This window comes from Hoplias malabaricus, chromosome 6 (genome assembly GCF_029633855.1).
Source record: "Hoplias malabaricus isolate fHopMal1 chromosome 6, fHopMal1.hap1, whole genome shotgun sequence".
Taxonomy (NCBI): Eukaryota; Metazoa; Chordata; class Actinopteri; order Characiformes; family Erythrinidae; genus Hoplias; species Hoplias malabaricus.
This window is the reverse complement of record NC_089805.1, coordinates 44982282-44994781: the sequence shown is the minus strand read 5'-3', so window position 1 is coordinate 44994781 and position 12500 is coordinate 44982282. Positions and strand designations below refer to the sequence as shown.

The 12500-nt window shown below is 46.5% G+C and overlaps 1 protein-coding gene across 3 annotated transcripts in view; it reads left to right on the top strand.

Annotated features, from left to right (window-relative positions):
* rims2b (regulating synaptic membrane exocytosis 2b) overlaps window positions 1-12500 on the top strand; it is a 172654-nt gene that overhangs the window by 120833 nt on the left and 39321 nt on the right. For 2 of the 3 annotated variants that reach the window (XM_066674038.1, XM_066674037.1), the window contains 3 exons: window positions 8496-8675; window positions 10286-10395; window positions 11637-11669. In XM_066674038.1, coding sequence (XP_066530135.1) covers window positions 8496-8675; window positions 10286-10395; window positions 11637-11669 — 323 coding nt within the window. Of the gene's footprint in view, window positions 1-524; window positions 597-2710; window positions 2816-4848; window positions 4909-5786; window positions 5864-6004; window positions 6084-6338; window positions 6396-8495; window positions 8676-10285; window positions 10396-11636; window positions 11670-12500 lie in introns of all 3 variants that reach the window. The other variant, XM_066674040.1, reaches the window with a different exon arrangement.

The window sequence follows — 12500 nt, the reverse complement described above, 5'->3', positions numbered from 1 at the left end:
AGCCAATGGTTGCTCTTGTAGGCGGAGTCTGAGGGCGAATGATGAGTGCATTGCTCCGTACGCTGAGTATGAGTGGAAGCAATAAACAGTGGAGTAAACGGAGCATGCTGATTGGCTGAATTTCCTTGAACCTTTTCAGCGATGGTTATCTTAGGAAAGCAGTCGAGGACATTTGCATGCGCCCATATGTTTTGTCATATTTGAACACACACAGCTTTGATGAACGAGGGTCACTATCTTCTATGACCTCTGATAAATTAGTTAGACAGTATAGTAGCTATTGTATCTACGCTACACAGTGATTTGCTTCAAAGATGACCTTGCACAGTGACCAGGGTTTTGAAGACCAGACTCGGCGGTTTTAGGTGTAAAAGGCGTTTGGGTCCTTTCCTTCCTTTCTGCTTGTCTTTCTCTCCCACTTCCTTCATTTAACTGTTCTGTGATCTCAGCCTCTCTCTCTTTCACTCTCTCTTCTCCACTCTGTTCATCCCTGCCTCTGTCTTGCTCTTCTCTGTGGGTCACAGCCACTATCTCACCCTTCCTCCTCGTACCAGACCCAGAGAGCCAATCATCCATCCACCTTTCCAGGATCCCAGGTACTGCAAAAGAGAGGGGCCTTCAGCAGGACTGACAGCTTCCCTCCACCCACAACAACCCCCACCCCTCGCCTCTCACCCCTCAACTGTCACACTGCCCCGCTGCTTTAAGACCACTGAAAGCTCGCCCACAGGAAGTGCTTGTTAATTCACTGATGTCCACTGAGACTCCCTGTGTCCTAACGAGGGAAACACACACTGTTCACTGAAAGCTAAAAAATGCGCATATTTTCTTCAGTATTATCAAATAAATTATTAAACAGTGCCTGAGGGGCATTTATGGCGACAACTGAGAATATAAAATAATCTTAAGAGTTAATGAGTGTTTAATCAGTTCACCACAGAGCAAGGGAGTGCACGCCTGACCACACACTTAGTAACACACACTGGATTCATTTACACAGGTTTCATTTAGAAGAAATGTATTAACATTGATTCTGTCCTCAACAACACATTCTTAACACCGCGTCCTTAACAACAATTGCTTAACAACATATCCCTAACAACACGTCCTTAGCAACACGTCCATAACAAAGCATCCTCAACAATGAGTCCTTAATTACACAATCTTAATAACATATGTTTAACAAGGTATTTTTAAAAGCTTCCTTAACAACATGAACTTAACAATCCGTCCTTAACAATGAACCCTTAACAACGCACTTTAAACAACACATTCTTAACAACGTGTCCTTAACAACAGATCTTTAACAATATATCCCTAACAAAATGTCCTTAGCAACACATCCTTAACAATGCATTCTTAACAACACATTCTTAACAATATGTCCTTAACAACACGTCCTTAACAACAGATCTTTAACAATGTATCCCTAACAAAACTTCCTTAGCAACACATTCTTAACAACGCATTGTTAACAACACATTCTTAAACATGTGTCCTTAACAACAGATCCTTAACAACAGATCCTTAACAACAGATCTTTAACAATGTATCTCTAACAAAACGTCCTTAGCAACACATCCTTAACAATGCATTCTTAACAACACATTCTTAACAACACGTACTTAACAACAGATCTTTAACAATGTATCCCTAACAAAACTTCCTTAGCAACACCTCCTTAACAACGCACTTTAAACAACACATTCTTAACAATGTGTCCTTAACAACAGATCTTCAACAATATATCCCTAACAAAATGTCCTTAGCAACACATCCTTAACAATGCATTCTTAACAACGTGTCCTTAACAACAGATCTTTAACAATGTATCTCTAACCAAAGGTCCTTAGCAACACATCCTTAACAATGCATTCTTAACAACACATCCTTAACAACAGATCTTTAACAATATATCCTTAACAAAACTTCCTTAGCAACACATCCTTAACAACGCATTCTTAACAACGTGTACTTAACAACAGATCCTTAACAATGTATCTCTAATAAAACGTCCTTAGCAACACATCCTTAACAAAGCATTCTCAACAACGAGTCCTTGACAACACAATCTTAACAACACATCATTAACTAGGTATTTTTAAAAGCATCTTTAACAGCACAGTTGTAACAACGTAACACTAACAACATGTCCTTAGCAAAGCATCACATACAAAGCATGCGGTCAAAGCAACAGGTCATTAACAACACATCTTTAACATCTCATCCTTGACGAGTAATTCCTAAAAACGTTCTTAACAACACATCTTTAACGTTACGTCTTCTTTGGAAATGTGCTGACTCTGAGGCGCTCTCTGCCTGTCGAGAGAGCGTAGGTAAATGAGCATTCCTGACGGTGTCTACCTTTACTGTGTAAATCCAGAGCCTCTGTACTCTCTCCCTCTCGGACAGTGGAGGTGTAGCCACACACCTGTGGGGTCTCTCTGCTTGTGTTTGCTGGATACACAGTGTGATACCTGATGGTGCAGTGTGAGTGAATCTGTTCAATGTGCAGGACACGGCTCAGAGACCTTGTGCCACAGGCAGAGACGAGTGTTGGCCACGGTGTTCACGTTCTGGCTCTGGAGTTTGGCTGCTGATGACTTGCAGGATAGTATCAGGACTGTAGCCAGACTTCTGCCTCCTCCCTGACTCCTGTGTTTGGAGAAAGCTGACGTTCTGCTCTGTGCTGTGTTTGTGGCTCCTACAGTGGAAACCTCATGTACCCCATCTACCGGGAGGACGCACTCAAGCTGCTGCGCTCCGCTAAGCTGGCCCGAGCCTATTCAGACGGGGCCTACGGTAGTTTGGACAGGTAGCTGACCACTGCATGGTGGTATTTTAGAGCTGTGGGTGGTGGTCTTTAGTAGAGTAGTGTGTGGTAGTGTGTGTGTGCAACATCTAGTCAAACTAGGATTAGGAAAGCTAGTCCATAGCCAATAAAGTCCATAAAGTGAGACTGAGGTGAAACCTCCCTGAAGTACTGTGAATTTTTTAATGAAAAAAACTAACGTGAAAATAAAACCACTCAAATAAGGTTCTCCTAGGGTATGGAGCTAGTACCAGTCAAAAGTTTGGACACACCGACTCAGGGAGGGTTTCCTTTGTTTTTTGGGCCATTTTTATCAGGATTCAAATAAACACCATTTAGATAAATACAATACAAATAATCACAAATCATTTTCAATTACAATGAAATTAAATACAGTCAGTGATTTTGCTGAGTACTAGGGCTCCTCTGTTATATATTTGTGAAGGTAAAGGCCCAGTTAATGACTCTCCACACGATATAAAAGTCCTCCACCGTATTTAGGGTTATTCCTCTGGGGTCTGTGAGGGAACCGATGTGTCAAATTCAATGTTTATGAATGTTGTTATTGATAGCTTTGCAATAACACCACTTAGCTTCACTGTTCAGACATTTCCTGAATCTGTAGTGCCAGCTGTTTCTATTACATCTCGTCCCGAGGTCCTATAACTCTCACATCCGGAGTTATGAGGCTGTGAAGAGGGGCTGAGACACACAAGACCATGCGTGATTGGTGGAGTCGTGTGTCCGTCTCCATTTGGCGTGAACTTGGCCGTTGGACACTCATTATTATGGTGTTGTTTCAAAGAGAATCTCTGACCATAGCCAAACAGGTCAAACAGGGCCCGGTCCAGAGGGAGCTGAAATGGTTCTGAACAGGATGATAGGAACCAGATGGAGATCAGGTGCAGTCCACATCATGCCTTCAGACCCCAGAGTGTTAAACTTTAAAACGCAGCGCTGATTTCACAGATTAATCTGTTGGACTGGTCCTAGAACAGCTTTCTCAGAGAAGCCTAGTGTAGGCATCCACTACACTGCCCACCCCTACCCCCACCACACTGCATAATCAGCCACCTTCACTGCTACTAGATCACAGAGAACGCGAGCTTGTGTTGTGTTGGTGCATTAGCACAGATACACACTTCCTCACCAGTTCCCCACTGAGCCCAGATCACTCACGGACCAGCCTTCTGTCTTCACTGATTATCACTGTGGGTTCATGCTTCCTTAATGGGCCCATGTTCCATAAAAATTCAGTAAGGTCCAGTTGCGAAAGGATCCTCAGAGCATTGATCCAGCCCTGCTCTTGGCCTCCCCTGGGACCCTGTGTCCATCCGTCTTTAAACACTCATTTCCTACCCTAAAGTATGATTCGGGTGGTGGATCACTGACATGGTAGTGGTGGTGTGTTAGTGTGTGTTGTGCTGGTGTAGAGTGGATCAGACACAGCAGTGCTGCTGGAGTTTTTTAACCCCTCAGTGTCTGGACTGAGAACAGTCCACCGACCAAAAACATCCAGCCGACAGCGTCCTGTGTCACTGATGAAGGACTAGAGGACGAGCGACACACACTGTGCAGCGACAGATGAGCTACTGTCTCTGACTCTACATCTACAAGGTGGACCAACGAGGGAGGAGTGTCTCACAGAGTGGACAGAGAGTGGACACAGGGTTTAAAAACTCCAGCAGCACTGCTGTGTCTGATCCACTCTACACCAGCACAACACACACTAACACACCACCACCACCACAAATCACACCAGATCTGTGGGGGTCCAGACCACTGAAGAACAGGGTGAAAGGGGGCTAAAAAAATGCTGTGCAACAGATGGACTACAGTGTGTAGTTGTGTGGTCAGTGGAGCTGAGGGAATTGATATTTAAAGGGATAGAGCCCGGAGGAACTGGCTCGGGTATTTCAGAGATAGAGTGCAACACAGATGGGCCTTTTAAGAGCGGAACATGGATCCACGCATTTCTGAGGCTCAGTGTGGAGGGTCTGTAGAGGTGGTGTGTCTCACTGTTCTTCTATGTTCAGGAGGATGAGGAGAGACAGACGGATGTCTGGCTACAATGGCTCTTACAAATCTCCGGAGAGGTAAAGCACCAGTGGAGTAGTAGGCATAGATGTAGCTGACCACATCTTGTTTGTAACGCAGTAGTGTGTCCAAAGCCAAGCGTGCCACGTGTAGTCAGTGTGCCAGGGCTGGACTGGTGTCTGCAGTTCGCTTCTTTAGCAGACCCTCGGTACATGGGTGGTCTTCATCCTGGGATTCAACCAACAGCAGATTGAAAATATACTTCAGAACATTCCTAAATCCAGAGCGTCGATTTGGGCAATGAGTGCACTGCTCTGAATCTACAAATGTAGTGATGTGTAGCGCCCCCCTGCTGCCTCCCCACAGACAGCAGTAGATCACACCCTGATGAATGTGAGTGTAAAAGCTGTAGAGGCTCATTCATGCTCTGAGTTAAAGGAACACTTGTTAATATTTCTACTTTAAAATTACTAATTACTCAGACCACCACCTCCTCCACCCCTGCCGTGTTTGTTGTTCTTGTCAGAGTCGTTTGACTCTCAGCAGCGCCCCCCATTGGATGTACTGCTTAATAAGGACGCATGTAGAGATGTGGTCAGTGATGGGTACATTGTTCAAATCATTCACGAAAGTAAAGGGAAATTAGCCTTTACATGTTAGCTTCGTTAGCCTCAAATCAGGGCAAAGCTGTAGAAGCCCATTTCAGACACCAAACCCGTCCTTGTCTTCTGTGTTTTGAGTACTAACCTGTGGCCTCTGGTCATCCTAGCTGAGAGCTCGCACTGCTCTGTGTGGGCGGAGAGGCTGTAGAGCACTAATGCTAGCATGCGCTAAAGTGAAACAGAAGCTAGCAGCAGGTTACCAGCTGTGGTCTGTGGCGCTGACCTCTTTCTTCAACTCAAACGTTCACTCTGCTCTTTTCCCGCACTAAACAAAGACAGTACAATGGCCCCAACCATGTCCCTACACCGTGGCCCAACCACGTCATCAACGGCTCCTGTGACGATTACAGGTAAGAGTCCTGAGGGAGGAGTCGGCTCCGTTCACACAAACTAAACCTTCCCACTTATCAACCCTCTACAATCATGCCATAACCCTGCTCTCTCAGTCACTCTCTCTCTCTCACACACCTCATCATTCCTCTTTGTTTCACACCGGACGCTAACACTGAGCTTGGTCTGTTCAGTAGGACGTGCCCCAGGATAGAAATCGAGCCGTCCACAGATACAGACAGGTATTATTGATGTGACAGTTTTGTGTAGCGTCTGGTCCAAAGCAGCGTAGACATTGTGTTTGACCCGTAGGCCGTGTTTTAACCTCTGCTTTACAGAAACTGCATTACTTATTTACACTGTCTGCTGTAGATCTTTTAGGAAAGGCTTTGAGACTTTTAGAGACCCCTATAGCTGAACTGCCCCCCAGTGCCAAGTCTTTAGTAGAGCTTCAGAAGAAGACCTCATTAACAGTGGCGTTTCTTATGCTTCTGTAGAGAGGAGCCTTTACCAGAGTTCCCTGGGAACCACGAGCCCTATGAGGAGGATCTGAGGTAATGGACTAGTGTAGAAACCTGTTTCACAACTGACACATTGACCACCCCACGTGCCGCGCCACGCCGTAACCGTGATAAATACACTCCTACGTTACACAGTGTAGTCTTTCACACTGCCCACGAGCGTCATAGCGCCAAGATATTCTGTATGTTTCTCCTAAGAAAATCAGTCTGCATGATAAATTGCCAAAGAACTGCAGAGAAATAGTCACAATAAGGAACCAGCCCATCGTGCCTCCTCAGCTCGTCGCGTGGTCACGTCTGGTGTGAAATAGCGAGCGTGTCCGAGTAGAGCAGATCACTTCTGGTGTGAAATCAGCTCTTCTCGGGTTCTGCTGAAGGATGGTGGTGTAGAAAAGTGCTGAACGGTAGCTGAAGACGTAGGGTTTAGAGCTGGGTACATTTTCTTTCTGTTAAACTGAACTGTGTTTACACCATTTCTCCCTCACAGTGAACTCTACAGACACTGGGCTTTGCTTTCTCTGCTTTCTTGCTTGTTCCTCTGTTTACATTCCTGACAAACATCCTCCAATCAGGCGCCATCCTGAGCCTGGTTGAAGCGTGGTGGAGCTCCTGGCACAGTGTTGGACCTGTAGATGTTTCCTGTTGGTATTTAACACTGTTTTTACTAGGGGTGAAACGATCTGTGTTCTCAGGCGTGATATCGTTTCTGATTCAAGATTCGACTCTGATCTGAGGCTCTGATTTATGCTTCTGTGTCGAACCTATGCTGTGAGTAACCCACAGGTCCTGTGTAGACGAGCTCCCATTACATCGACGGTTTACAAATTTCTGGATTCCAAATGATCAAATGTGAGTTTTATGGATGAAGAATTGCTTTGATTCTAAAAGTCCTTCGGCTTTATTGCCGTCACAGGTGAAATGTGTAGTTTCCCCAGGACACGGTGCTAACATTAGTTCTGTATAAAGCAGAGCTGTAAGTTCCTACTATTTCAGCACTGACCTGTTGCTGTCAACAGCCCCCTGTATGCAGGACTGTGTTGGCAGAGCCGTGTATCTACATGACTCTGGTTCTCGGTTTAGGAGCCATGGAGTATCTGACTGAGGGAGAGCTGCGCAGCTTCTGTTCGTCTCAAACAGATCATTCGTCTGAACAGTCTCACCTCAGAAACACGGAATAAATGTGTCGCGAACACGTGTCCAAATACGGGAGTGTTGATCACACTAACCACGTCCCCGCTCGCTCCAGCTCTGAATCTGATGTGAGAAAATGTGCATTTGTGCAGAACAGAACACATCGGGCACTTACACAGTTTATGGTGAAGGCTCTGCGCAGAGTCAACACAGAAGCATCAATCTGCCTTAAATTGTCGACCCCTCGGCCCTACCTTCAAGAGATCGCTGGTTCCATACCCGGTGACGCCGAGTCCTCGAGAGCACAATTGGCCTCGCTCTTAGGGAGACTATGATGTCCCCTTCTCACTCATCTCCCTGCTCTCTGTGCTAGCTAGGCTGATGTGACAGATCTGGGCAGTTTGCGCTCTCCTCCGGTGCGTTGAGCTGTCCAAGCTGTGGACGGTTGGCTTCTCCTGCCAATGCACAGATTTGGGTTTGGATTAGATTAGAAGTCCTCCTCAAGAACGTTTTCAGCCCTCTGACAAAATTAACCCTGAAATTCCCAAGCCCTGAATTGCAGAATCTCATCCAGAATAAGCCCCGCCCCTTTTTCGTCCAGTTAAGGGAACACTAGGTAAGAGTTGGTATGTTTGCTCCTGGGCTCCCGCTACAGTAACACTGCCTTTAAATGAAGGTGGGGTATGGGTGGTTTCCTACCCTCCTCCAAAAGTTACAAAGTGCAGTTTCTTTAGCGCTGAGCCTGGACTTGCTATGACAAACGCTGTGTACTCCATATTACAGCTCACTGGAGCATCACAGTGATTTTGAAGATGCAATTATAAGCTAAAAATACCACCTAGTGTTGCTTTAACTCAAGTTATTCCTGCACTGATTTGACTCTCTGGTGAAATCGTTACACCCCTAGTGTTTCCAGGAGCTGTGCTGGTTCATCACCTAAAGGCCCAGGGTCCCTGTGGCCTGCTGGTTGTGCTCAGACCTCCCTTGACTAACCCTCCGCAGGTATAGCCGCAACATGGTGGACAGGCATTACAGGTCCAGGTCGGCTGACCAAAGGGCCATGATGGAGAGGCCGATGTACGCGCGCTCTCGCTCGTCCGAGCGTCCGGAGTCGGGCTACATGAGGTCCATGCCGTCTTTATACTCCAGGAGATCCGCCCCTCCCTCTCCTGCCTTAACGAGGTGATCCTGACCAACCACAGCGACTAACCCCGACCCATTCGACTCTCACTTCTGAATGCTCCTTCCCTCCGTCCCTCCTTCCTCCTCCTCTCGCCCCTTTCCTCTCACTCTTTTGGTTTTTTAACCCTCGTTTTCAACAGTGCTGCCTTTGGTTTGTCTTCATCTGTAGAGTAGAACCGTAGTGGTGCTAGCTGCTACTAACGTCTGGTTTGTTTACGTTTTTTTTTTTGTTTCTGTTCGGATGGAAGACACACTATTTATATTCTTCCGGAATATAATGGTGTGGACCTGGCATCCTGAGTTCTGGTCTGGTTTTGCTTTGGTTTCCTTTTCATTTGAACTTACTAACGTTATGGTTTGTGGTTTGACAGTGTCCTGTTTTGGTTGCGCTCCGGTGGCTGAAGGACGCCATGCTTCTCCCACTCCTTGCAGCTTCTGCAGCCATCCCCCAAAGCTGTGCCACTTTTGATATCACTCCTGTTGCTGACTTCATAACACCTTTTGAGATGTGTGGGAATGGCAAGGGACCGTCTTACAGGGATCTATAAACGTGGTGTGCGCAGTGTGGGTAGGGGGCTTGTGAGTTCGTAAGACAACATTGGATCGGGGCACGCTGTGGACTGTCCCGCATTGTCAGACGAAGCCCAAAGCTCAGGAGGTGCTATGAAGATCATTTCTTATTTGGTTTATGTGCATTTTTTAGCTTGTACCTTTTTGGTTCAGCGGCTAAAATGCACATGACCACGACATATTTACCACTGGACTTGCATGCACGGGTACGGTAAAATATGTGGACCTCCACTTGTGGTCCGTTCACCTTATTTTGATGTGGTTTGTGTTAAGTTTGAAGCACTAAGGTCGTGACTGTGAGTGTCATTAACAGAGAAACTGTGCCAAAACTGACTTACTGTCTTCAACACCTTCTTATAGTGTCCTCTCAGAGTCCAGACTCGATTCAGACTTCTATCTTTATGACTCGGACTCGATTCTGACTTCAGAACTTATGACTCATGATTTGATTTGGAGTTTATAGCTTATGACTCTTCATATGTCAGATATTACAACTCAGGACTCACTTCAGGACTTCAGATTATTTGACTCGACTCAAATCGGCCTTCAGATTATATGACTCCTGACTCAATTCAGACTTCAGATTATTTGACTCGACTCAAATCGGCCGTCAGATTATATGACTCCTGACTCAATTCAGACTTCAGATTATTTGATTCTTGAGTCGAATCAGCCTTCAGATTATATGACTCCTGACTCAATTCCCACTTCAGATTATGTGACTCCTGATTTAATACTGACTTCAGATTATGTGACTCCTGACTCAATTCGGCTTCAGATTATGTGACTCCTGACTCAACTCTGACTCATATGAAGTGACTCTCCCTCTTGATTTTAAATGAAGTTAATAGTAAACTTTTGTTTTAAATGAAATTATTAGCATTAACTTTTAAAGAAACATTTTACTCCTTTAAGTGTTGTTTATTTTTGTTGATTTCTTTTCTGGACGTCCACTTCCTCAGCCCGAGCGGCTCTGCTGTGCCTCTACTGCTGTGGGTCAGTGGTTTTTTGTCTTTATTAACCCTCGCTGTGTCCTTCAGGGCGAACCCTCTAGCCGGATCCCTCGAAACGAGTCCCACAAGCACGCCAGCGTCCGGGAGGAGAGGACGCCAGCTTCCACAGGTCCCTCCCAAGGGCTCCATGGACAGAAGTGAGTATAGCAGGACTTACACTGACCATACGCTGACCACACAGGGTTTACCTGAAATTGCTGGAGCTACGTTTGGCTTATGTGATTTCAAGTCTGTCACAGAACCAATCAGAGTTAGTGTCGGGGTTGTCCCCCATATCTTATGACTCTGTCATGAATCAGATGTCGGATATTTGATTCAGACTTCAGTTTATATGACTCCAATTCAGACTTCATTTCATATGACTCTCGTTTGAATCAGACGTTGACTATTTCAATTCAGACGTCAGATATTTGATTTGATTGTTTATTATTATATAAAATTTAGGGCGGCACGGTGGTGCAGCAGGTAGTGTCTCTGTCACAGCTCCAGGGACGTGGAGGTTGTGGGTTCGAGTCCTGCTGACTGTGAGGAGTGTGGTGTGTTCTCCCTGTGTCTGCGTGGGCTTTCTCCGGGTGACTGTCTGTGAGGAGTGTGGGGTGTTCTCCCTGTGTCTGCATGGGTTTCCTCCGGGTGACTGTCTGTGAGGAGTGTGGTGTGTTCTCTCTGTGTCTGCGTGGGTTTCCTCCGGGTGACTGTCTGTGAGGAGTGTGGTGTGTTCTCCCTGTGTCTGTGTGGGTTTCCTCCAGGTGACTGTGAGGAGTGTGGTGTGTTCTCTCTGTGTCTGCGTTGGTTTCCTCCGGGTGACTGTCTGTGAGGAGTGTGGTGTGTTCTCTCTGTGTCTGTGTGGGTTTCCTCCGGGTGACTGTCTGTGAGGAGTGTGGTGTGTTCTCTCTGTGTCTGTGTGGATTTCCTCCGGGTGACTGTCTGTGAGGAGTGTGGTGTGTTCTCTCTGTGTCTGCGTGGGTTTCCTCCGGGTGCTCCGGTTTCCTCCCACAGTCCAAAAACACACGTTGGTAGGTGGACTGGTGACTCAAAAGTGTCCGTATGTGTGAGTGTGTGTTGTCCTGTGGGCGACCCTGAACTGGATAAGTGCTTACAGACGACGAATGAATGAATAATAAATTTAGACAGTTCATATGACTCTCACTTGATTCAGACTTCAGAGCATATGACTCACGATTCAAATCCGACTTTGGACTCACATGGTACTGTACCTTGAAGTCACAGGTGAGTGTACCCCCCTGATCTGAGCCTGGGTTTGAAGCAGACACTGAGATTTCCTGTGAAGGGTCTACAGGTGGATAGTACATGGCAGATGTAAAATGAAGAGACACTAACGTAGTGTGTACTTTTTTTTCCAATCCCCCTCTTTTCTCAGATGGCGGAGAGGGAGTGTCTGAGCCTTATGAAGGTGTGTATCCCTGGCTGCTGTGTGCTAGCTGTGAGTGCCCCTGCAGGCCTCTGTGTCAGGAGCCGCTCTTTAACTGTAGTCTTTGTGTGTGTGTGTGTGTGTGTGTGGTTTCTGCTTCTTGTAAAACTAGAGCTAAACGTTAGTCCCTGCTTTAGCCGTGGTCTTTCTGATGAAGTCGTCTGTGTCTGTCTGCGCTGGTCTGTGTGTTTCCTTGGGCTGTGGCCGTCTGCTGTGGGATGCTGTGTGCTCACGTCACTCTCTCCGTTGCCATGGTCTGTAGGTCCGTGTCTGGGCTGCGTGTTGAGCTTGAGGATGTTTGTAACGTAGGACTTAATCAGATATTTAACATCGATGGATCGACTGATCCGTCTAAATTAGCACAGGGCACTGATACTTAGACCTCAGCCAGCTGGTGGTGTCACTGTCACACAGCTGCAGGGTCTTGGGTGGGCTTCTGTCCTTTGGTCACTGTCTATGAGGAGTGTGGTGTGTTCTCTCTGTGTCTGCGTGGGTTTCCTCCAGGTGCTTTCCTCCCACAGGTATGTGTTGTGTGTATGTGTGTGAGTTGTGTGTGTTGTCCTGTGATGGACGGGTGCTCTGTCCAGTGTGTGTTCCTGCTCCAGGGAGGCTCTGGACCCTCCGGACCCTGCTCAGAATGAAGCGGATGGTTGGAGTGTAGTGTCAGATTAATGAAACCTACAAACTGTAAACTGTTTCATCAAACTCCAGGGGTCCGCTTGTAAGAGACAGTGGTCTTACATTAATGTAACATCTGGCCTGGCTCTGAGTGTGTGTGTGTGTGTGTGTGTGTGTGTGTGTGTGTGTGTGTGT